At 37.9% G+C, this 26,194-nt stretch overlaps 1 protein-coding gene across 14 annotated transcripts; it reads left to right on the plus strand.

Moving 5' to 3' along the window:
* Positions 1-26,194, plus strand: LOC103720426 (calmodulin-binding protein 60 B-like). Of its 14 annotated transcripts, none has more exons than XM_088707717.2 (12): positions 1-831; positions 1,037-1,949; positions 5,002-5,068; positions 9,819-9,962; positions 14,686-14,807; positions 18,026-18,101; positions 21,512-21,570; positions 22,659-23,152; positions 23,248-23,408; positions 23,495-23,698; positions 24,623-24,860; positions 25,203-26,194. In XM_088707717.2, exons 5-12 carry the CDS (start codon positions 14,719-14,721, stop codon positions 25,805-25,807), a joined length of 1,926 nt encoding a protein of 641 aa, XP_088563843.2. In that variant the 5' UTR covers positions 1-831; positions 1,037-1,949; positions 5,002-5,068; positions 9,819-9,962; positions 14,686-14,718; the 3' UTR covers positions 25,808-26,194. The 14 variants fall into 14 exon arrangements, with proteins under 14 accessions (XP_088563843.2, XP_089782412.1, XP_089782411.1 ...); XM_089926285.1 differs by having other exon boundaries at positions 16-831; positions 1,037-1,138; XM_089926286.1 differs by lacking the exon at positions 1,037-1,949 and having other exon boundaries at positions 4-415.

Below are 26,194 nucleotides of genomic sequence, written 5' to 3' on the forward strand. Positions count from 1 at the left end.
TCAGGCCATTCAAGTGCGCGATCCGGTCTCCCTCCTCTCTCTGCTTCTTTTCCTTCCTCCGTTCTCTCTCTCTTCGAGATAATTTGAGGACCCTCTTCTTTGTCTCTGCGAAGGATGAAGAACAAGGAAAGAGGAGGATCTCTCCCGTCCGGAAACCCTAAATTTCGAGGTCCCTCTTCTTTGTTTCTATGTCAAGGATCTGATCCAAGAACAAGAAAGAGGAGGGTCTCTCTCCTCCGGAAACGATAATCTCCTTCAAGAATTTTGAGGCCCCTCTTCTTTGTTTCTCTGCGAACGACCCAAGAACAAGGAAAGAGGAGGGCATTCTAGGGAAATGGGGATCATGGTGGACTCAAAACCTAGATCCTGGCCAGCCATAATTTGAAGAGATACTTCTGCTCGATACGTTGTTAATGTGATTCTCTTGCTATCTCGCTCTAATATATATTTAATTATTGATTCTTAGATAGGGGATCTGTTCCCATGATCTGTTGTGAGATAGTGAGATGGCTGTCTTTTCTTCCTTTGATTGAACTGGAGCGATGTTAGGTTCAGCAAAGTGAGAACTTATTGTTGCGTTGTATGTGATCCTAGTTTTGTAGTTGCCGGAAGCAATCGTTTTGTTAAACTAAACGATTTTCTTGGGATGTCAATGATCCGTTGTACCTAAAAACAAGGTGAAGTAGTTAATTTGTCTGTATCACTCAGTAGTCTGCTTCAACGAATCCAAGAACAAGGAAAGAGGGGCCATAGATCACATCCTTCCTGTTCTGTGGGGGACTCAGATCCCGGAGCCTCTCTCTCCAGTGAAACCTTGAAGAGTTCTTTTTGGTACGTTGCTGATGCGATCCTCTCTCTCTGTTACCTCGTCCTCATATCTATTGATTCTTGTAGGGGTGATCTTCTCCTATGACCTGTTCCGGGATTGGTTGTGTTTTCCCTTTTTCCTTTGTTGAAACAGATTGATCATAAGTTTAGTGATTATGCATGTTATATCTTATTAATGCATTGAATTCCTGTTTTTCTTGTTTTGCAGTTATTGAAAGCAATATCTTCAGATGAATTTCTTGAGATGTGAAGTTTTTGATGTCGATCTGAGAACATGGCAAAGCTCAGTTTATTTGTTTTTATGTACTTGGTACTATGATTCACTTCATCTTATCTGTGAAATCATATACACAGAGTGTATTTATGGTGATTTATTTTGAAATCGCACATCACCATCATAATCATAATGCCCAGCACTTCAGGACCATCTGATCTGTTGTTAACTATCAATGCCTGATTACAGAAGATTTGAATGCCTTTCCCATTTATGGTTGCTCTCTCATGTAACATTTGCATTTTATCAGCACATGCTAGTTTAGAGTTAACTGGTGATGCTTGTGGATCTGGTTTGATCTTGCTTTTTGCCTAGAATGAAAATTGGCTTGTTATTTGTTTATGGACTACTATAATTATGTTCATATTTTAAATCTTATTAGTTCTGTACTTTATGTCACTCTAGATAGAGCTGATGCTAACGGCTTTCAATGATTCATCATTATAATATTTTTATTAACATATCTTCCCTTGAACTCAAAATAATGGGGCTTAATTGCAGTATAATGAAGCAATAATACCCTGCTGTGACTCAAGGTAAAGTCTCATCTCTCTCCACAGCATCCTGCTATGTGCTGCAGTCATAGCTTACAACTAATTTAGTTAGCTACATGTAGATAAAGCCTGTGTTAAGGAGTTTGACCTGAAATCCATGTGGGAGAGCGCAAATGGCACATTCAGGAATATGTTATAATTTAAATGATTGGATAATCTGCCTTGACTGCATTCTAATGGTTGGTATTGCCTAGGTAATCTATGGTCCTAAACTGAGCAGGATGGAGGAAAAGAATTCCTGTAGCTAACCCCAACTAGTTTGGGATCAAGTCTTAGTTGAGTTGAGTGCCTAGGTAACTATGTTTTCATGTAAACTATTCTGTTGCTCTTTGCCTATTTCATAATTTTTTGGTGTGCTGGTCTTTTCAAAGCATGGTAGCGAACTTCAAGTATTCTTTCCATCCTACTTATAGTACAAGGCATGGGAAAAAGGACTTAGCGTCCTCACTAAACCACTAATAGCCACAAAGTATTCAGATTTTGAATCATCTTCCATCACTATCTCTTGATGCAAATCTATGAAAGCAGTGTAATTCTAAAATCAAGGAACTTCTCAAGTTAACCCCCCTTTTATATCATTGCAGATGCCAAATTATTTCATTTTTGTGCATATTGCAGGGAGGAAAAGGAATTCTTACGAAACAGTTGGAAAAGGTTCAAGACGTACTATATTTGTACAAGCTTTTGATAAATCCCTTGAAGTGGATTTTTTTTTTTAATTAGACCAATTTAACATTTACTCTCCTGCTGTGTCTTAGTTTTGAACTTATTGCAGATTTGAAGCTCCTTTGAAGAGCATTTTTGTATTGTGCTCAGGTTTACTTTTGAATTCTAGCATTTTTTGCTTTGCCAACTTCAAGTTCCTTTTGTTTGGTCATTGTATCCACCCTTTTTTTAATACCTGGCCTCCTATATTACATCTATTCATTATGGTAATCTCTTTTAATCGAGGTGATCTCTCAAGAAACTATAACATGGATAATCTCTTCCTCAAGGCGAGCATCTCTCTCTCCTTTCTTCTTGTTCCCATTTTTAGTGATTATTTCGTCAAAATTTGTTCTTTTCCCCTCATTATTAGCAATTTATTTTGCCAAAAATTTGTTCTTTATTTTGTCTCTTTGTATTTTATATGCAGGTCTTTGTAGGGCCAGATTGAGTGTTATTTTGTCCCTTTACTTTTTTCTGTTTTGGTATTCTGCTTCTTTATTTTTCCAAAGTATTTGGTGTATTATGCTTTATCTCAATATCTAATGGTGTCATTGTGGAAATTTGATTTGGTATTATCTATCTTACCTTTAAATGCCGCGAATCTTAAGCTGTGCTTGGGTTTTCTCTATTTCTTTAATCATTTTATTTTCTTTCTTTATGTTTTCTCTGTTTTTTGTATTCTTTTAATATTTTGTTGTTGGTGCAATTTTAATATCTGAGGTCTATATTATATGAGTTGGATTCGATGTCATATTTCTTGCTTCTTGATTTCCTTGTTAATTCTGTCTATTTCTATATCAATTTATTTTTCGTTTTTTGTTTTTTTTATTAGGTTTTCTTTTTTTTTTTATTCACTATGTTATGTGCTCTACTTCAATGTCCGAGGTCTCTATTATTTGAGCTGTATGTATTATTTTATTTCATGTCAATTGATCTTTTATTGTGAATCTTAATTTAGCCTTGGTCTTTCTCTATTCGTTTGATCATTTTATTTTGCTTTCTGCATTTGGGATTTTTATTTTTTTATTATTTATATATTGATGTGTATCCAATATTTACATTTTTCTGGTATTTTCTATTTGATTTGGATTTGTTGTTATGTTTCTTTGCCTCTGAAACTATGTGAATCTTAAATTATTACCATGTTTTCTTTGTTTCTTAAATCAATTTATTTTCTTTTTTTCCTCTTTGTAGTATTCTTTTATCTGCTTTTTTCATTTATTTTTCTGTCTAATTTGAAGTTTCTTATCTCACATCTTCGCTATTTAAGTTGTTATTTCTTGTCCCTTTCAATTCTTGTGAACTTTTATTAAGCTGTGGGTCCTTTTATTCGTTTGATCATTTTATTTTACTTTCTGCATTTGGGATTTTTTTTTTTTTTTTTATATATTGATGTGTATCCAATATTTACATGTTTCTGGTATTTTCTGTTTGATTTGGATTTGTTGTTATGTTTCTTTGCCTCTGAAACTATGTGAATCTTAAATTATTACCATGTTTTCTTTGTTTCTCAACTCAATTTATTTTCTTTTTTTCCTCTTTGTAGTATTCTTTTATCTATTTTTTTCATGTTTTTTTCTGTCTAATCTGAAGTTTCTTATCTCACATCTTCGCTATTTAAGTTGTTATTTCTTGTCCCTTTCAATTCTTGTGAACTTCTTATCTCACATCCTCGTTATTTATGTCTCTTCCCTTTAAATTCTTGTCTACTATTATTTTCGTGCATCACAAGAATGTGCCATAATATGAACATCTCTCTACATTTTGTTGACTTCTAGTGCAGCTCTTTTCTTTATGGTGCAAAGTTCAAAAATAAGGTTTTGTTTATGCTTCTATATACAATAACTGTATTTTTCTGCTTATGGTTTTATAGTTTTGGAATATGAATATTTTAAAAATTTAGTTAGCTTATATTGCTTAGTATGACAGGTTCGAAAGCCTGCATCTATATTTTATTAGCTTGGCTAATAAATTTGATGATTTTATTAGCTTTTGTTATATTTACAGTCCTTTCATTCTGGTTTATCTTGGATGTTTCTTATTTGCCTTTGGTATCAAAGGTACACGATCTTAAGTCCTAGCGCTATTGGTCATAACTTGCTCTGGTATTGGTCACTAATTTAAAAGCCTAGAAGCAAGGTCCTGTTCTTGGGGGAAATCTGCACCGTGATGGAATTTGCCATGTTCTGATTATCAATACTTTTGCCAATAATATGCCACAATGGCTTTTGCCTATAATATGCCACATAAGCACCGTGCAATGTACCCTCATCAGGCAAGAACCTCTGAAGTGCTGGCTCCCTAGCTCTTTTATGGCTATGTAGTATAGCTGATCTGTATGTTGCTTTTTTCTTCCCTCATTTATATTTTCATTGTTTATTTGTCATATGAGATTTTGTGATCCACTGGCTTGATCCCTCCTTTATAGGTTTGGTTTAGCTTGATCTATAATCCTGGTTCATTTCATCATTATCTACATCTTGTACTTGATCTTTGTCTGGATACCTTAATGCCATTTAGTATAGCTGTTCATTTTTCTCACTGAGTTACTCATGCTGATTCTTTACAAAGCTATAGCTTTATGTCGTACTCTTGAGCTTTTTTGAGTGGGTCTGTTAACTGAATACCTATTGCCAGGGGATTACAAATTCGGCTGTGAGAATATAATTTTGTTTGGCCACGGCATGCATCCTATGGATATCAGGTAATGTTCCTAAACAAGTTCTTTTTATATATAAAGAAAAAACTATAGTGCAAGTTAACTACAAGCTTACCCACCTTCATAAGATATCCATTGCTTCGCTCATAAGAATGCCTTTTTATATTAGTATAGAAGCTGATTCTATGGTTTTTCTTATTTTGAGCTGCCTAACTTATATAGTATTTTCTTTTATTGGTTTCAGAGCAATTGAACCTTTTTTTTACACTTCCGATGAATTCTGCAATGTCATTCTACAGCAATGTGATATCTGTGTTAAAAACTTAAGTTTCAAACTGAAATGGTATAGCATGTTTCGTTTTGGACTTCAAGCTTGTTAGATTTTGCTAGTCTTCATAGAGGCTGACATTGATCTTGATTATTCTTGTACTCAAAATCTATAATTTTTTCTGAGTTCTATAACAATTTATTCATATTCCTGAAATCTGAATTTTCTGTATGGAAGTTGTCAAGATCCAAAAAAAAAGGAACAATAACATTTATTAATATTATGATTTTTCTGAGCAAAGGCTCCGCACTTTTGAGATCTCACCAATTAGCTGTGTTGCACCCTAGTGTTTCCTTGAGTTCCTCCAGTGTATGTGTCACGCTCCGAACCCAGAGCGTAACAGACGCTGCATGCCTGTATAGCAGACCATATACGCATGCAAGGCTATTGATTATATCAAAGCAATAATAATTCTTGAAAAGTTATTTAATCAAGAATTTATTCACATAATTCTTACAATAGTTCCAAGGTCACATAAGTCAATATATGCTAACTATTTACTTAAATTAAATAAAATATTCTATCTAGTCTAAATAGTTCGACTAGAACTCCAATAACTAAAAGTATCTTTGGAAGATCTAGTGCACTTTTCCAAGTTCTAAGCAATTATGCATTTGGATCTGAAAAAAAGAAAGTATGATAATGAGCTACACTGGCTCAGTAAGTAACATAATATCCTGACCCCATGCCAGATAGTTAGCTAAGAAGCAAGATATTGACTGAAAAATAAATCAATTCTCGAATAATACATATATCTCTTTTAAAATTTATTATTATTTTTATAAATTGATACTAGAAATCCAACATCAGGCTATGACCACATAATCCAGTGGCATGGGTCAGAATGTACAAAGTGCCAAACACTACTATTCTTAACTACCGGTGGTACGGTGTCCAAATATCATTATTCTAATCACCGGTGGTGCGGTGTCGAAACTAGTTTCTCATATTACAAGTCGACAAGGCCAACGAATAATCCTCATTACCGGGGCCAGATCATAGTCGTGTTGAGAATACATACATATAAAACAAATTTTTCATAATTTGCCCAGTCATATTTTCAGATTTTATAATATAATACATAATATATTTTACAATAATTACTACCATAACGTTAACATGCCTGACCTGTTTAACTAAGTATAAAACATATATCATAATTAAATTTAATCAACTATTATTTTACTAAAAATTCAGAAAACACCCTTTGAAGCATTAGGTTATTTACCTCTTATTACTTCAAAATTCCACTCCAATTAGACAGGTCAGGTTTGCCTGCTTTAATATCATTAAAATACAATTAATTTTTATCAATATCCTAAAAGCCAAGCAAAGTCAAAATTAAAATACTATTGGGGATACAGCCTCATGCCCAAATCAGATCAGTCAGGTGCCAGTGCATTACTACTTGGGTCGGTCTGAACAATGTGAACTCAACTGGTCAGGTGAAGATCAATAGTGACCAAATTTCAAAAGATGTAGCTGGGGTTGAAGTAATGGGCTGATCTACCGCCTGGAAACCGGAGCGGTTCAGGATCTTCAAACTGGATCAACTTGGATCCGAGCAACAAAAAAAGCAAGGCTTACACTAGGATCCATGAGCATGTCTAGAGAGAGAAAGAGCGAGAGGAGAGAGAATCTCAACTCGGGTTCAACCAGAGGTTTGGGTTTGGTCCGTTGATGGCATAGGCCATCCTGGATCATTTTGTCTGGCCCATAAATCAGGAGAGAAAAGAGAATTTGTGAACTAATCCATAGCTAATAAATGAATAAATAATTGAAAGAAAATAAAAGGATAGGGACCTCATGTCTTCTAACCAATCTTGTCCTGCTGTCCATGTGCTAAATGTCTCAAAGGGGTTTATTACTCACAAGGCTGGTAGTATGATTTATAATCAGTTGCTGAAACTACAGGCTTGTTTGGATAGAGCAAGATCTAGGCTAATCCTATAGGATTTAACAATCCTAGGGATAAAAATTCAGCATAGGTTAGAAATAGGTGTTTGGGTGACTAATCCTATAGATAGCTAACTTGCAGGAACAAGCTTATCTTGTAGGATAAAAATAAAGTGGTCAAGAAGACATTTTTAATTGTATGGTCATCAGGTTTCACTTCTCAGCCCCAAAATTTAAGAAGACCCTCTTTCTCTTCCCTTCCCTGCTCCCCATAGCCATAGCTTCGGCCACCATAGATGACGTGGACTGGTGGATGGCGGGCTTGCCCCGGTCCATGTTGTCAACCTCGGGCACCTCCCCACCACACCAAAGCCAACTCCCCTCCGCCCCCGATTCCGCTTGCAACAGCCACTCTCTCACCTTGCCGAGGTCCTCATCTCCCATTTCTGCTCGTCAGGCATCTTATCTATTTGGACTTATTTGATGCCGAGTATGCAGCATTGAGATTGAGTTTGGCTTTGCCTTCTCATCAGTTCTCCACATCGTCCTCTCCTTTGGCCTCTCTACCACTATGGCTTCCCAGATTGGTGCTCCAACCTCTGCCTCTGTGCTACCCTCAACCTCCCCATCACCGCCATCTCTATTCAGATCGCCTGCCATGCCTTCTGACCTTGCTCCTAGGGCCCCTGCCTTGCCGACCTTAAGCACCCCCTCCATCCCACTTGCTTTGCCCTTTGTTGCGCCTCCCTCCTCATTTCCCTCTTCAGTCACTGCTACATCCCCTGCCACCTTGCCCTAGCCAGGGACTCCACCTTCGTCATCGACGAGGCCCGCATCTCCTGCTATAGATTCGAACTTACTGAGTTCTTCCATAACAAGTCGACCTTTCACCCCTTCCTTCCTTATTTTATTTTTCCTTGATCCAAATATAGGATAAGATCAGTAATACAGGATTTTTCTTCCAATAAGGGTATGTTTGGATTTTTCTTCCAATAAGGGTATGTTTGGATATTCCTATAAGATTAGGTTAAAAATCCTGCAAGATTCGTGAATTGGACGGCTTGTTCAAGCATGGCTCTATCAACCAAACACCTCGGAGCACAAATCCAGAGAGAGAGAGAGAGAGAGAGAGAGAGAGAGAGAGAGAGCTCCATGGGTCTTTTTTTTTTTCCTTCCTGCAACCTAAAGGCTGAGATTTGTGTTGGGCTTTGGGCAGGACCTTAAAAGATATGAGATGGGCTAACAAGCTTGATATCTGCAGGATTTTCAACCTCCCTGAGATTTTATATGGAGTCCTGTAGGATCAAAATCTGGATCCCATGATAAATTTTATTCTAAAGTTATAAATTCTTTGTACCCAAACTGGTCCTAAGCAGTAGAAGTACTGGATCTGCAACTATATGTTTCACTGCTAAGTAGGAGGTAGGATTCATTCTCTCATACAAAGACTGAGTCAACAACTATATGTTCTGCTGCTGACGACTTTGGCCTTTCGGGTCAATCTAAGTGTTCAAATTATAGGAAATTTGTGGGTCTCTCACATTATTTAATTTAGCAACAGCCATGCTGTTACCTAGATAGTATTACCCACTACTTTCTTTTTATATCATATTCTAGCATCACAGTAAATTATCATTATGCAAAAATGATAACGAATGGATATTCTTTAGCACACGACCTCGGTGAGACACTATATGTCGATGGGGAGCAGGATAGATCAAATGTGGTTTTCAAGGTCTTCTCGGCTGACATGGCTGCTTTGCTGATAGGCTTGGACAGATCACCAAATCAATACAAGCTATGGTAGAAAGTTGGGTTAGAAACAAGTCTTTCAGAATACTCTTGCGCAGGATTTGCTGTACCGGCCCAAATCGGACGGTACAGGGCATATTGTACCATACCGGTTTGGTACCGGTATCTGTTATAGGTGGCGTACCAATACTCGGTTTGTCGAAAAAAATTTGTATTGTATCGTGCTGATATTGTGCTAGTGTGGCACCAAAACAATAAATCTTGCTCTTGCATAAGCTTCCTATGTTTTATTTTCAAATGATGCAAGTGATCCTTGTCAAGATCTTCGGAGTTGGCGGGCTTAGTTTTCTCTTTTGCTTCATCTGTTTCTCGCCCAGCACCACATTGAACGCCACAAATCCTATAGAGGAGGAATTCATGTTGAGCGCATTCCATAGTGCGTTCGCACTGTGATGCCGGGTCCTCATGTCAACGGCGTGCATCCTGTATACCATGCTTATCTGAGCGTGGTATGCATAATGCATGACATCACACGCATGGGCTCGAAATCACTGTCCATGTTCAGATTGCGCTAGCCACTGATAGTCGGCATATTTTTTTTTTAAAAAAATGTGGGATCTAAGCAGGCTGTTGTCCCTGAAACATGCACCTTCTTTTTTTGCTTATTAGTATTTTTTTGTATGTCACATGTGAAAGTGTTGCTGCACTTCTTGGAAGCAATTTAGCTAACGCTTGGTCATATTTGAAGTGGGATACGCAGCAAGAGACCGTAAAATCTTGGTTTTGCTTCGCTTTTGAAACACTCCCTCTACCCTGCAGATCAAATAGTTCCTGTGCAATATATTGGTGCGTTCGTGATAGGCAAAGCTCATTTGTTCCTCAAAATAGATTGCTTTTTGGTGACTGACCCCGGAATTGCATGAGAAGTTGCTCCGAAAGAAACACCCTCCTTCTGAGGCTGAGGTACGTTCTTCGTCTTGTCTGCCCTGTTTTATTCTATTGGACGACAACTTGCTTTTTGTCCAAGCAGCTTGTTTTTGAGCGAGTCCTCCAACCCGTTTTGTTCTTAAAACTTTATAAGAATCATAAATCATCTGTCCGGCCTAGCGTGTCCAGTGACAGGGTATTCCAGGAATATAATATTCATGTTCCACCTTTTCTTCCCCTCCACAAAGTTTTTTTTATAAAAAAAAATACCTTGGGTTGCTACTTGCTTGTAGATGGATTGTTACCTGGGATTGGTTATAGTTTACCGGATACTATGCAGTGTTTGGTAGCGGAATGAGTGGAGGATATCCTCTCATTTCCTCCACTTATTTTGCCAAGTAGAGATTGCTGGAACAGTCTTTTATTGCCTCCGTTCTGTTTTAGGAGATATCTGTCCTACTCAGGTAATTAGCATATTGCTCGGATAGGTTCATCTTGGTTGGAAACTTATTTCGTCCAGTTACCGTATTACTCCTCCAATTACTTTCTCGCCTCTATTCACTTTCTAAATACACAAAAAATGGGAGTCAGATTTATCCACATGATATAATTCAGTTACTGGCCCTTATCTCAATACTTATATCTCTGGTACATATCCCTCCAATCAAATGCGAAAAAGATTGTACCCTACAGAATAATCCTATTATCCCTTCTATAGTACCTGGATAACCTTTTCTTTATTTCCTGAAATTTATTCTGCCATCAAACACGGCCTCAAAATCATCTTACTGGCTAGGAGCATTAATAACCTCCTCACCTTCGGTTGGTTGAACTGATGAAGAAATTACAGGTGTAATGAGATGGGCGGATCCGCTGGTTATTTTTGCATACAAAACCTTGATCCATACAAGTTGATTCAACATTAGGTCAGTACCTCTCGGTCCATACCGATCTACTGGTTATTTTGCATCATCCATTTGATCCTAATCTAATATATTTTATTAGATTTGATATTTTTTTTTTTGGTGGTTCAACTGCTCAAACTGCTCTCACATGAGCACAGTCAGCTACATCACTAATAAGAATACTAGTAAAAGTAGTAGAAACTAAAGTCTGATGGATCCATAGAAACTCTCTTGAATGCTGAGCAACGAAGGAGGCAATCCAATCAGCAGCTTGGTTCGCCTCCCGAAGACGTGCTTGACCTAAATAGCCCGGCATTTTATAGCATCCATCACATGTCGCACAAAAGCGGGTGTTTCACCACCTCCCGCCTCTCCACCTGAAGGCGATCAATCAAGACAGCAGAATCCCTCTCCAGAATGATCTCATCCACCTCCAGCACGTATCTCGCATGGGATAGCCCTGTCCATGCAGCCGTGAGCCCTCCCCCTCCCCCTCGCGAATACCGAGGCCTCAAAAGAAAGATATCCTCCTGCAGCAATCAGCCTGGCGTTGGGGTCTTTGATTACAAAAGTCACTCCTGCCCAATCTCCATTGGCAGGCATACTTCCATTGAAATTCATCTTAAGATAGCCAAGGGTAAGGGCTCCCAAGAGACAAGAACAAATCTGGACGCTATAGTAGCCGGGGGGGGGGGGGGGGGGGGGGTCCTAGATATCCCTAGCCATCACCAATGAATCCAATTCAAATGACTCAATGACCTTCACTACCTGATGGAGAGCCCACTCAACAACAAACCTCAGGGGGCCTCTTCTACCCTCAAAGACTCTGGTGTTTCTGTCCAACCAAATATGATAAGCTAGGTAAACCACAGCAATGTCCCACCCAACAGTGCTCGGTGATTGCACAGTGGCTCTCACCTGCTGAAGAAAGTCTTCTACTATAAAATTGGATTCCGAAAGGAGAAATGATGCTCTCCTCCAGATTTGGGCTGCCCGAGGGCACTCAAACAAAACATGACTGACAGTCTCCACCGAATCAGGGCAGTTCACACAGAGCGGAGAGATCCTGACCCCTCTCCTAGCCAATATGCTCCTCGTCGGCAGGCAGTCCTAGACCACCTTTCAAATGAATAGTGCCACTCGTGGGTGAGCCCGCAACCTCCAAATCCAGCTCGCATCACGATGTCTGGCCATCTCACCTCTCACCAAAACCTGGATATCTACCGACCTCACCCTGGCAGACCCAGTCGCCGCCCAAACTAGCCTGTCCTGCCCATCCTGTGGTATTGGCATGGCAAGTACTCTCTCCGCAAGCTATGTTCCAAAAACCTCGCGAATCAAGACCTCGTCCCACCGACCCCCTTCAGGAACCATCATATCGCGGACTCTGAGCCCAGCCAGTCTCATAGAGTCAACCATCGTCGGCATCCTACACAGCTGTAGCTCCGCCAACCACCTATCCTCCAGAACATCGATGGATTGTCCATCGCCAACCATCCACTGAATCGCCGGTAGCACCATCTGGTAAGACTTGATCTTTAACAGACCTAATGTAACTTATCAAGTCCGATTCTTACGGGTCAATTTTCAAAATGAATTAAATAACTAGTATCAAGAAAAAGATTAATCACTTAGGAAATTGTTTTTTATAACCCAATATATAACCTAAATATTTTGATCCAATTAGAACTCTACTTTTATAACTTGAATCGAGTCATATCTCTGACATGTATCCAATATATTTAAAGTCCAAGTCAGAAAATTTGAACCATATCCTACTCTGACTAAAAATCCCTTGATCCGAACTCAATCAAATAGGATTGGATCGGCCAGGTTTTCTGGTTGGGTTAATTTTTACTACCCTTAGGAAAAACTTAAGGAAGAGTTACAATTAGTTCATCAAATATAATATTTTGACTTTTGTTGTTAAACTTGCCAGGGCCTTCACCCATCTCCCTCCTAAAAGAAAAAGAAAAGTAAAATGATGGTGATATGATCAATAGTATAAATTCCTACTCCTTAAATATGAAGATATTGTTTAGTATACCAAAAAAAACCCCTTAATAAATATAGGATCCAGGTTATCTTAAGCCTCTGGATGTTACAAGTAACATTTGTCTTCATCCATGGCCCTTACCAGGAGACTCAACGAGTTTGGCAACCGGGTACGAAAAAATTAATAAACACACTGATGGCATGTGATTATGGAAAAAAAATGAATAACAAGAAAAAATTAATAGGAAGAACAAGCAGAAAGTGACAAAGAAAGGATGCCTAGATGGATATCTTTTTAAAAAGGGGAGGCCTAGAAATTTGCGCGATAGGGTGGCCGGCGTCCTCGTGCTTCGCAAAGGTACTATGCCGCTGCGTGCTGGCCCTGCAATATTACATCAAGGTCGAGAAACATGGAATCTTCTTCCGTATATTATATACTTATTAAAGACTTGCCATTAGTAGATATGGACATGATGAACCTAGATAATCATTATTTCGTATAGTAGAGTATATGAGGCTCATATGCGGCCAATGAATAATGATCGCATGCGACGTCTTCCGATCTCAAAATATCATTGATAAGCACTGTTAAGGAGTGCCCATTTGCGTCTTGTAAGTTGCTAAAATAACCGGTACCCATCGTTGAATAATGCACAAAATCACAGACAAATTCTGAATGGTTTCATAAACATTTATAAACTGAATTATTAAATAACCGTCCAATATTTATATTATTTTAAAATGATTTCTTTTCCCCTTCCATCACACTAGAAATACTTCTATTTTAGGAAGAGCAGAAACTAAGGGCTCTAAGATGATTCTTTTCTTTTCTTTTCTTTTCTTTTTTTAATTTTTCTGATGACTAACTAACTACTTTACATAAAAAGTTGCTTTTGAACAGCTGCTATGAAACCAACTAGAAGCATAGATTTAGGACAGCCCTTATGCTCTAAATTATGCTAAAACGTGCATTGAAACCTAACACTCACTTGCAAGACCCTAATTATAGTGTCAATGTCAGTAGCCACCATACTTGTTCATATCAATCACACATTGCTCAAATGACATAATGCTAATTTCTTCTTCACCTGTTAACCGCCATTACAATTTTTTATAAAGAAAGATGGTCAATCTGGTTGAATTTGAATCCCATATAAATGATAATCCAGTTGCATGAATAAAAATATGGCAGGATTTAACTTCCCGTTTGGATATGATCCATATCCTTACGTTATGATTCAGCCAGGTAAAGGACGAGCGACCATTCTCTACGCTGCCTGTTCCAATGCGGTCATGTATGCATCTAATCATGACCGCTAATTTCTACGATGGTTCAGCGCGATGCAGTTCGATGCCGGTTCAGCCGGCGTTGGAGGGCAGCGTGGGTCGGAGTCTGATGACGACCTCTTTTTATTCTGAACCATGATTACTTTTCTGCCGCTTTCGTACAATATGCCGTCATAAATAAAAAGAGGACATGGCGATTAGATAAGCACACCAACATCGCGCAAGCCGACCCGCACACATAGTATCCCTCAAAGTCCGCGACCAGTCTGAAGCTCCATTTTTTTTAGGATTCCCCATTCCTCCTCTAAAGAAGAACAAACGCGCACGTAATTATCCTCTCTTCCCCCTCTACTCTTCCTTCCGTTATTTTCCCTTTCCGTTCATTTCTTTGCTTCTTGTTCGTGCTAGAACGACCGATCCTTTTAGGGTTTGTGATCCGTCTAGGCAGTAAGAATCGGAATCTGGTGTTCGAATTCTCGATCGCTTATATGATTTTGGTTCTGGGGTCGTTTTGATCTGGAGCATCGGTTCGGATCTGCGAGAGTTAGGGTTTTAAGGATCTCTTAATGCAGAGGCCTGCTCGGCATCTGGAGCGGTCGGGGACCATGACGAGGGAGAAGCGCAGGCTGGATCTGGACGACGGGGACGAACCGCATCCTGAGTCGAAGCGGCCGAAGGTTCCGGCACTCGCGAGGTAAGAGAAACCGTGATCTTTTCTGAGGGGGATTCCGGGATCAGCATACATGTGGTGGATGATCTCTTTAGTGATTTGATTACGTTTTGCTTCTTGAATTATTTCATACTGTTTGGAGTTAATTGCTAGTCTATTTTCTTGAATTCTTTGCTCTTTTTTTTTCTTCTTATTACTTTGAAAGAGTTAGCGATTTCTGTGAAGGAAGCTAGATGAGAGGAGAACTAGAATGTAATTATTATGAAATAGTCAGTCGTTTTGTACTTTAGGTCAATGGATCATTCTTGGAGATTTTTGAAGGTGGAGATTATTTATTTATTTATTTATTTATTTATTTATTTATTACAGCATGTTTGTATGGCTATCTTCGATATTTTTCGTATACTGTGTTTGCATGGTGCTAACCTAATTTCTTTGCTGGATTGCTGATGGCCATTATAAGCTAAAGTGGAAGCTTGTTGTTCGAGGCTTTGCCTCTGGTCATTCATAGTCCTAGACAAAATAAATTTAAATCTATGTTTCATCTGTCTAGGGATTCGTAATTGAAATCAGGTCAGTATCATTAATAAGAAAAGTCTCCCAAGGGAATTCCATATGAAAATTAAAATTGAAATAGTTGAAAATAAAGTAAAACTAAAATATTTTTCATTTCAATTCCATTTTAATATTGTGGCAAGGCATGGTGAGTAAGAGATTGAGAGCAAGAGAATATTCTGTATCACGTTTTCTTTATATGATGAGAATTTAATTTCTCAATATGCATATTATTTTTTTAATATTTTGTCATAGCCAGTTAGTCTTAGCTTAGTCAATCAGCATCCATCTCCAAAGGGCTCTTTTATAGAGCTCCAGAATTCAAACCAGCCATCCCACTGTATTTCTCAGAAAAGCTTGTCATATATTTAGGGTCAGCTGGTGTGGTTTACCTACGATATCATTTCCCAGCTCAAGTCTAAGATCATTTAGTGTTTAGGTTCATTATTGTTTTGTTAATGGTACAATGTTTAGTCTAGAACCATTTCAGGTTTGTGCAAAATGAGAGTAGAGCACCTTGGTTTCGCCGAGGTGCCTTATATTTAGGGTACAAGTCATGCTAGAGAACAAGGTTACATTTACACTCCACTAGCCACCAGAATTTGGAATCGAATCATTGCAAATGAGCTGGATATTGAGACTTTGACATTGTTGTTGATGTAATGGTTTGGAAGTTGGGATTGGGAGAATGAAGCTGGTGCTAAGGAAATTGATGAGGACATTAGGATGGTGAGCAAAAAGCCAAAGATTGCCATGGTGGCTTAAAGACATGGCTCTATGAGAAGTCAAAGTTAGGGAGGTTTGCAAGCTGATTGGTGGTGCCAACAAGGAGAAGGCCTGGAGTTTTTTGAAGGGGGGAAGGCAAAGAGGCTGTTTTGCTTGCCACTCTTATCCTCTTCTTTCTCAACATTGTCTTTGTTCTCCTAGCCCTTGGCTTTCAAGCCATCACATTCAAGAACGATGCTAGAGGCCTTGATATTTGGCTTGTTTGCATTAGTTCACTGAAGCATTTTGGTAGCCAATGGAGCATAAATGTAACTATGTCCTCGGGCGAGACCGGTGTCCCAAATATAACAAGCACAGGGCAACTTGGCCCATCTGGGAATACTTGTACTTTTTGTCAACCCAAAATGGTTTAGAATAAATATATAGGATAAAAATCAAAATAGAAACATGCCTAAGCCGAAAACGCTTTTAGACTTGGGATGGGAACCAGTAGCATAGCTAACCCACCCACCCCCCCCAGCTGATGCAAATATATATATTTTTATGCCCTGGGAGTGCTGGTTTGAACCCTAAAGCTCTTTAAAACAGCTCCATAGAATGGAGATCAATGCTAATGTCCTGAGCTAACATTAATTGGCAATGACAAAATATATAAAAAGAGAAATATAAAAAAGTTATGTTCCTGTCATACACAAAAAAGGGGAAAAGAGAACACAATTCTCTCACTTAGTCTTCTACTCCTACTCACTCTATATCTTGCTGCAAAATTAAGCAAAAGGAATTGAAATAAAAAATTTAATTCAATTTTCCATCTACTTATATTGAGTTAGGAAGTTCAAAGTTGTTGGAAAATGCTGTACCCTTTAAGATGTCTTTTTGAAGATAATTTTTTGATGTTAATTAATAACATAGAGGAACTTGCAAGTCAAATTTAGTTTTAGTTTGCTGTCTTTGTGGGCTGTGTGTATGCATAGCGTGTTATGCTTGCTTACAAGTCCAAAGGATGATATGTGCATGCTGTGTGTTGATTGTGTGATTGAGTAATTATGCCAAGTTGCGTGCACATGTTTTACATGTGGCTGCATGAAAGTACATTTCTTCATGCTTCACACAAACTACTCTTTTGTTCATGGTTTCAGATGTTTTTTCCATCCTAATTTTCATTAGTGTAAGAAACCTGTTGTGCATGGAGGACAGCCATTATCCTGTGTACATATACCTACTACCTAGGATCTTGACCACAATATTGTTAAATAAACTGATTTTCTCATGAAGTTGCCTTGGGCGAAAATGCAAGAAATTGGCAACAATCATTGTACATGATGGATATAATAAATCATGTTTTTTAATGGTTATGCTAAATGATGTCCTTGATGCAGGTGCACGACTTATTTTAGAAATTGTTGCCCTTCTTATACAGGAGTTTTATAAGAGTTTGTTGTTTTCTCTATCATATAGATTGTTCCACTTCATGGTCGCCACTTTCATTTTCATCATAATTGTAACAAATGAGATGATGAGTTCACTTGGGAGCAAGAGGCCCCCCCCCCCCCCCCCCCCCCCCCCCCCCCCCCCCCGCGCCCCCCTCTTAAAATAAAAGTTAATCCTGTCTATTTGGGGTTGACATACCGAGATAGGTGCGAGTGACATGTGAGTTATTAGGAGGGTCACGGAGATCAAACAGAAAATAATAATGTGCATGAGAGATCAGTGATCATTGGCTATATATAGGATGCTGAAGGAAGCTCATGGAATTTTCCTTGTCTTTTAGGCCTTGTTCTATATTTTATCATCATCTGAAAATATTTTAAACTTTCTAGCTGTATCCCTCAGTTTGATTGTGCTCTCTTTCTGCTTTTGTATTTCAGAGCATATATTTACTGAGCTTATCTTATCCCCCAACCAAAGAAGAAATCACCACTTCACACATGTCTTGTTTATTTGAAATGCTACTTGTGCAGTGTGATTGTTGAAGCACTCAAGGTGGATAGCCTGCAAAAACTATGTTCATCACTGGAGCCAATTCTTCGCAGAGTTGTAAGCTAAATCATATATCCTGACTGGCAGTGTTTTCTTTATAATTCACACATTTTATGAACAAATTTCAGTTATTGGTCGTATCTGTAAAATATCAATTCATTATGGGCACAGAACAATACAAACCATGAATGAAATTATTAGTTTGATGAGGTTTACATTTCTTCTCCACATTACCTTTATATTTTTTTGATATGTATATTTTGTCTTAAGATACTGCATACCATAGTTGAATGCACACAAGAATTGTTCTAGGTTTTATTTCTGGTCACAGTATAAATCATAGGGGCAGCGGTCTTTTAATCATTATTTGAACCATACAAACTTTTTGATCTAAACAATAAACAAGATATACCATGTGAATTTGCCTACATGTTTCTGTAAGTGTAACTTTGATACTACAGATCATGACTAATAAAACTAATACATGGCAAGAAAATATTATGTTTCACATTCAATTACAAATCTGAACTATGTCCATGATACTGGTAATTGGAAAATGTGTATCTTATGCTTCACTTTGCATCAAGTTCGAAAAAAGGGGTCATAATCTTACTGCATGCACACATGTTTAAACTAACGAGTATTACCAATACTAAATGGCTATTATAATGGTCTAAGAGGACCCCTATTATGTTATATATATATATATATATATATATATATATATATATATATATATATTCTATGAACATCTATATATGGCTGTTAATTAATTGTTATTATGTAAATAGCCATTTCACATTGGGAATGATGGGTGTCCTATGACATTTTCACTGTTCACCCATGCATGGTTAATGAAATCATATCTCTATATTTGGTAAAATTAACAATTTAATCTTGAACAATGACACAATGAAAAAATTCCATTGTTATGTTATTCAAAAAGATGCATTTCTAAGATGGATTGCACATTAATGGCTATAAGTTTTCTTATAGTGGTCAACAAAAGGAAACTAAGGGTCTACTTAGTGGGAGGATGTTGTTATTACTACGTTCATTGTTTTCAAACTCTGGAATATCAAATTTTGACTTTTGGTCCGCTTTCAGATGTGCTTGTGGCATGGGCATTGTGATTTTTTTTGGAATATGCTTTCTTTGGTGGTTATAATTATGCACTAACATAAATGCATTCATGTCTGTATGCGTATACATTTAGCAACTAAAATGATATATAATATATCATTGAGTGCCCTTGGCTTTTAATGATACATGACAATAATCAAAGGAAGATGGCAGTTTAATTATATATTTTACTTTTTTAATTGGAATGCATGAAAATAAAGATGTAATTAAAGATGACAAACAAGAGACTTTCTGATTGCAGCTCCAGAAATTCCATAATTTTTAAAGTGAAAATGTTGAGATTTGTCAAATTTTTAGAATAAATGGATGGTTGAAATAATACCATGATGATACATATAAAAAAGTTTCAAGGAATTTGGAAGCTGCTTAGTTATCTCCTTGATCAGCATCCCAGTGCTCAAAAATTATGGGTGACACCTAACTTGTTTGGACTTGGATTGAATCAAGGTTTCTTCGCTTTGTTCTAGGTATATGCCTTTGGTTAAAGGATTTCTTTGGATCATGCAGGTTTAGTTTTATTTGTGTCAAGCCAAGTTGGTTTAGGCTGGATGATGACCTTGGATAAAGTATTTAAGAAAGGTTGGTTTCTTTTTTATTTGTTTAGTTCAACCCATAATTGAGTTGCAGATGGTTAATAAAGTCGTAAGCTGATCTCCGGCTGATCCTACTGCAGCCGTCATGCCCCCGTTTTAGCATTTTTTTGGGGGAGTAGGGTAGCTCCTGTTCCAATGGAGGGACGTGTCTGGTCAACCGTTCGTTGAAATGCTCTGCATCGTGGCAAGCCAGTGCGGGCTTACACCAATCTTGCAGTCATCTACTTAAACTTAAGTTTCCTGCTACAACTAGTCGTCATGGGTTCAGTGGCGCCGTTATATGTTTAACACAAGCAAGTCGCAAGTGCTGGGCTAGTTGATTCAGGACATTTTGGTTAGCCTATGGCGAGGTATGGGCGAAGGGTCTTGAAGTGATGTTTGGTTGAATCGATTTTTGCAAATTGATCAAGTCAATCTATGATTTCACTCGGTTAGGCTCATCCTTGTTTGAATTTTTTGGGACCTAAGTGTTGGCATTGCATTTGGAAAATTGAGTGGGGTTTCAGTAATATATTTTCCTATTTGAGCTGCCCCGGCCCAGTCCATGCGCTAACTGCATCTCAAATAGGTCCAAAATGACTTGATCCAAGTTTAAAACCATGACCTGAAAGAAAAGTCAGAGGGTTGAGTTTTGACCCAGGTTTGGATCAAATGACTTGATGGGTCTAAAATATTTTCGATTCGCCCTACTTAGTTAGCTAATGTGTTGGATCTGAGTCTAAAACCATGACTTGGAAGATCGGGTCGAGGCCAAGTTATGCTAGACTCAGCTTGGACCGAGCTTGTCTGTAGGCGGAGTCATGTCAGGTATGCTTCAAGGTTTCCTATGTTATGTCCTAAATTGAGTCCACCTGAACTTGACCTAAGCCATTGCTAGTCTACCTAAGGCCTCTAGGCTTTTCACCTCCAAATCTTCTATAGCTAATGGAAACCTTGGGAGGAGGGGGTCAAATGAGATTATGATTGCCAATGATGAGAGGCTGTCAAGGTGAGGGATGGAGTTAGAGAGATGACACAAAATAAAGAAAGTGTAATTGCTAGAACTCAAGTGTATGAAAATTGAATGACCATCTTTACATTCTTGATAATTGAATAGTGGAAAAGGTAGGAACATGAGAAGCAAGGAAGCTAATTCATGTAAAATCAAACAAAATATTAGAATTCCAAGAATGCGCATGTAAACTGATAATTTTCTTCATTGCTATATTAGATGTAGATATATCATTTATGGAACTTGTTATTTGTCTTGCCAAGTTTGAGAAGAATCCTTTTTAACCTTTTAATGCAGAATCATTATTAATATTGTTAATTGTTGAGGTCTGTATTTTGTATTCTTAATCTTTTTACATTCTTTATTAAGTTAACATATCATGGCAGAAGATTCCTTTTCTTAATTTTTTATATTGGAAGAAATGTTAGATGTGTATTGTGTTATCCTTGGCGATACTTCTTGTTGTGTATCGGACTGGAAAACCCATGTTTGATAAAAGCAGATTACTTCTTTTGATTCCTGCTTGATTTACATTCCATGCTAATCATAAGCTGATACTGTAGTTCAGTAGGCTCAATTAGAGAGCTGCACTTGGAATCGACTAATTCTTTTCCTTTTTTGGACAATTTAGTATTTTAACGAGTGCGTTGTTAATTTTTTGGCCTTCCAATTGATTTTTGTATTGATTGTTTGGGTTGCTTGCCTGATTGATTCTTTTTGCCACTATGTGCTTTAATTAGGTTAGTGAAGAAGTGGAACGTGCATTAGCAAAGCTGGGTCCTGCTAGGCTTGAGGGAAGGTGCGAGATCATGATGATTACTTGCTTCAGTCTCTCTGATATGTGGTTAACATGAACTTGCTTTTTTACGTGTTATTTTCTAGACCATACTATTTCGCAATTCGTGTTGTTGCCATTTGGAAGAATTGTGAGAAGGGATTTCATGATACCATTAATATGATTAACAGTGATATGAGGAATGGCAGAGGTTACTTGTAATCTAGAGGATAAGTGAAATTTCACTACAAGATATATTTGTTCAATATTTGAATTGGATAGTATCTACAATCACCATATTTTACTTTAAATCTCTATGTATGTGCAATTGCATGCAGATTTGTGTATTGGTCTGTGACATACGTATATTGAGAAGGTAAGTATAAGAGATGTTATGTCATGATCATGGCCTTCTTATAAGCATGTGTCTGTTTGTGTGTATATCTATGTAAAGGTTAATTGTAAAAGATATTATGCCATGAACATTGCTTTCTTGTCAAGTATGCATTGTATCTAGTTGATAACCTTGGGGAACATGGTTCTTGGGTTGTGCATATAGCATAAACTTTTGCTTTAGCCTTCATCTCCTGCCATTTTAGTTTCCATTTCCCCTTACTTCATAGAAGGAGAGAGGGGAGAATTTGCCAAATGGGACAAAAATGAAATTTTTGGATACATTTTGTATCCTGTGTTACTTTCATGGTGACTGCTTATGTGGATTGGTTTTTTACTTTGATAAATATGAGAATAGGAGTTTTATTTATACTCTGTTCCTTAGCCCAGCATCATTCAGTCAGATAGTCCACCAGTACAGTATCACAGCCTGCTACTTGAGGCCAGGAAGCCCCTAGTGAAGTGGCACCTATGAATTTCCGTGCACATTTACAGTACACCAAAGTGAAGTATTTTCTTCATCATCATTTTTTTCTTTAACAATCTTGGGCCAACTTAATCTCCGTAGTTTATTACACTATTCTTATCTCATGCTATAATCACTGGTTTTTAACTATCCTATTTCAGTTTGCTAATTTGATTACACATATATGTAAAAAATATTTACTGTTATAGAAATTTTACCTGTGAGGATTATTCTAATTCTTTAAGAAATGCAGATATTCTCCAAAGCGTATAGAAGGGCCTGATGGAAGAAACCTGCGGCTGCATTTTAGATCAAGGTTGTCTCTACCACTTTTTACGGGAGCAAAGGTTGAAGGAGAGCAGGGAGCTGCAATTCATGTTGTGTTGATTGACGCAAATACTGGCCTTGTTGTAACGTCAGGGCCCGAGTCATCAGCAAAACTGGATGTGATTGTGCTTGAGGGTGATTTTAACATTGAAGATGATGATAACTGGACTGAAGAAGAATTTGAAAATTACATAGTCAAAGAGCGTGAAGGAAAGAGACCACTTTTGACTGGTGAGCTCCAGGTAACTTTGAAAGAAGGTGTGGGGACTCTTGGGGAGCTTATCTTTACTGATAATTCTAGCTGGATACGAAGTAGAAAATTTAGGCTCGGTCTGAAGGTTGCATCAGGCTTCTGTGAAGGTATTCGTATTCGTGAGGCAAAAACAGAAGCTTTTACTGTTAAGGATCATCGAGGGGAATGTAGGTTTACAGCAAACCTTTGCAATTTAGTATCTTTTCTCTGTACATATATCAGAATTCCATTTTAAAATGTCATTACTTTCCATTCTTTACAGTATACAAGAAACACTACCCACCTGAACTAACAGATGAGGTTTGGAGATTGGAAAAGATTGGAAAGGATGGGGCATTCCACAAAAAGTTAAATAAGAGCGGAATCTTTTCGGTTGAAGATTTTCTCCGGCTTGTTGTAAGGGATCCACAAAGATTACGGAATGTAAGATTTCGTACATGGGTTGTTGAAGTAGAATCTTACTTTGTTATTGGTTGTTGTTTAATGATTTTTTTTTTCTGCAACTGTAGATACTTGGAAGTAGCATGTCAAATAAGATGTGGGATAGCGTTGTGGAGCATGCCAAGACTTGTGTCTTGAGTGGAAAGTATTATGTATACTATACTGATGAAACAAGGAATGTTGGTGCAGTCTTCAATAACATTTATGAATTTAGTGGCCTGATTGCTGGAGGACAGTTTTATTCAGCTGAATGTCTGACTGACAGCCAGAAGGTCGGTTTTATTTGCAATACTTTTGTTTTTAACAGATCCTGCATGGTACTATTTATGGATTATCTATAATACGTTTTCATGAGTTTAAGTTTTTAACATGGAAGTGTAATTCATATGACCTCTCAGCTGAACCGATAGTTATGCTATGGTGTACCACTAAAATACTAAAAATACGTGCAATGAATGAAGCATACGATGATGTCATGCCCATGTGCCAAAAAACAGTGGGTAACTATTTGCTTAGATACTGCATGCTGTGCTTGTAAAATTGTAATATTTCACTTTCCAAAGTGACTCCTTTATTTGCTTAAGATTTAGTAAAATTGTTATAGCATGAGCATATTACTGCTTGGCAGAGTTCCAAGATTCTTCATAGATTTTGCTAGCAAGGCATTGGAACTAGAAGCATCAACATTATATAGGAGCTACAGGCATTAACATAGTTGAGTGGCTATTAGATAACTATGTCCTTTGTATGTTTAGCTGCTTTGTTTTTGTGTATGGATAAATGCCAAATATGGTTAAGTGCATTTATCCTGGTGTAGTTGGCACCAGGATTTGATAACATTGTTTTTCACTGCTAAAATACCTTATTTTATTTCTTGAAGATTACAGACCCGATTTAAAGTGCATATATATATATATATACATAATTATACTCACACATATACATGCATTCATGCATGCATACACCAACATCAAGAAACAATGAAAATTTTAGACCATCCTCAAACATGAATATACTACGTAGTGTCAGCTGCTGTGTGCTCAGTTAAATTCTTTATCCAGTCCATTTATAAGAAAAAAACCTATCTAGTTTAACTGGTTTTTATTTTTGTTAAGTGTAGTAGATTCTGCTATCAAATGATATAAACAAAAAAATAATGCTGAGAAAAGTGGTAAATACTCTATACTGTCTTTCAGGTCTTTGCAGATACATTGGTGAAGAAGGCATATGATAATTGGATGCACGTTATAGAATATGATGGCAAGTCTCTTTTAAGCTTCAGGCAGAGCAAGAAGACAACTGCTACACGAAGCGGACAGCCATCAGCTTCAAAAACCCATACTGCTTTATATGATCAAGAAGCTTGTCAGCAGCATATGTCAACTACAGTTCCAGCTGAGCATCCTGCAGTGGATAGGGGAGTGGTTGCTGGAGGTAATGAATTTTTTTTAAACTTATAAATCCAACAATTAGGTGAATTGCTTAGCTCAACTTTTAACTTAGGTTGGGAGTGACTTCCTAATTCCTCAGAATAACCCCTTGTCTGTGCGGTAACCATGATGATCATTGTTTGAATTGTAATTGCAGCTGATAAAATGTTTGCCTGAAAAATGAAACTTAATGCAGACTTCCGCACATGCTTCACTAATAAATATAATGGAGAACTTTTTGCTTTGGATATTCCAAGACATAAGTTAAACTAACCCACTCTGCAGAGTTAGAACGCTGCATGTTACTCCAAGGTTCAGTTTGCTGACTATTGTATATTTTGTCCAGGAGATGCTGCTTCTGCTGGGTACAATGGGAACCAAGTGAACAGATACTCTGCTCATCCCCAACATGTGGATTCAAATATCCATATGCAGTATGAAAGCAGTTCATTTGCCCCACAAAGTCTGCTCAATGGATCTTCTCAGCAAACTCAAATTACAAGAAATCATAGCACTGGGCTAGCACTGGGCCCACCTCAACAGGCAACCCTCGGATTTCAGCCATTGGGCCAGTCAATACTGTCAACAAACCTGAATTCTTATGATGACTGGTCTCGTCAACGGGATGTCCAGGCTGTTGAAGATTTTAATCTCTCGGAGGAAGAGATCCGCATGAGAAGCCATGAAATACTAGAGAATGAAGAAATGCAACAATTGCTTCGTGTTTTCAGCATGGGTGGGGCATCCTCCAGTGTACCAGAAGATGGATATGGTTTTCCATCCTACATTCCTTCTCCTTGCCCGAACTTTAACTTCGACGAGGATCGTAACCGTTCATCTGGTAGAGCTGTTGTTGGGTGGCTTAAGATCAAAGCAGCTATGAGATGGGGCATCTTCATCAGGAAGAAAGCAGCTGAAAGGAGAGCTCAGATTGTTGAGCTGGAAGATTAGCAAATGGAGTCATGACATAGTCGTCTTGGTCTTGTGCCATAGCTTGCGGAATTAGCTACCGACATGAAATGGGTTAACTGTATACCAGGGAATGATGATGCAGACCTCAAGCTCTGGTTATGTGACTCCTTGTCTCGGCCAGCGAGTGCTTGTACATGATTCTTGGCTGTACAGTAAAGTAAGGTTCTTGTTTAGCTCTTCTGTTATTATGATGTCTGCCCATGTGCTCTGAAAGATCTTTAGAAACTGTGCACTAGTTTACTCAAGACTGTTGACTCTTATGTAATGCCACCAATATATGTTCACCATAATATTGTTTTGATTTAATACCTTCAGAATGTAACTCTGTATTGTGTTGAATAACTATGGCACAATTTTCGGGGAGTA

The sequence above is a fragment of the Phoenix dactylifera genome, chromosome 11 (genome assembly GCF_051530095.1).
Source record: "Phoenix dactylifera cultivar Ajwa chromosome 11, Ajwa_hap1_PhDact_Kaust_v1.1, whole genome shotgun sequence".
In the NCBI taxonomy this organism is placed as follows: domain Eukaryota; kingdom Viridiplantae; phylum Streptophyta; class Magnoliopsida; order Arecales; family Arecaceae; genus Phoenix; species Phoenix dactylifera.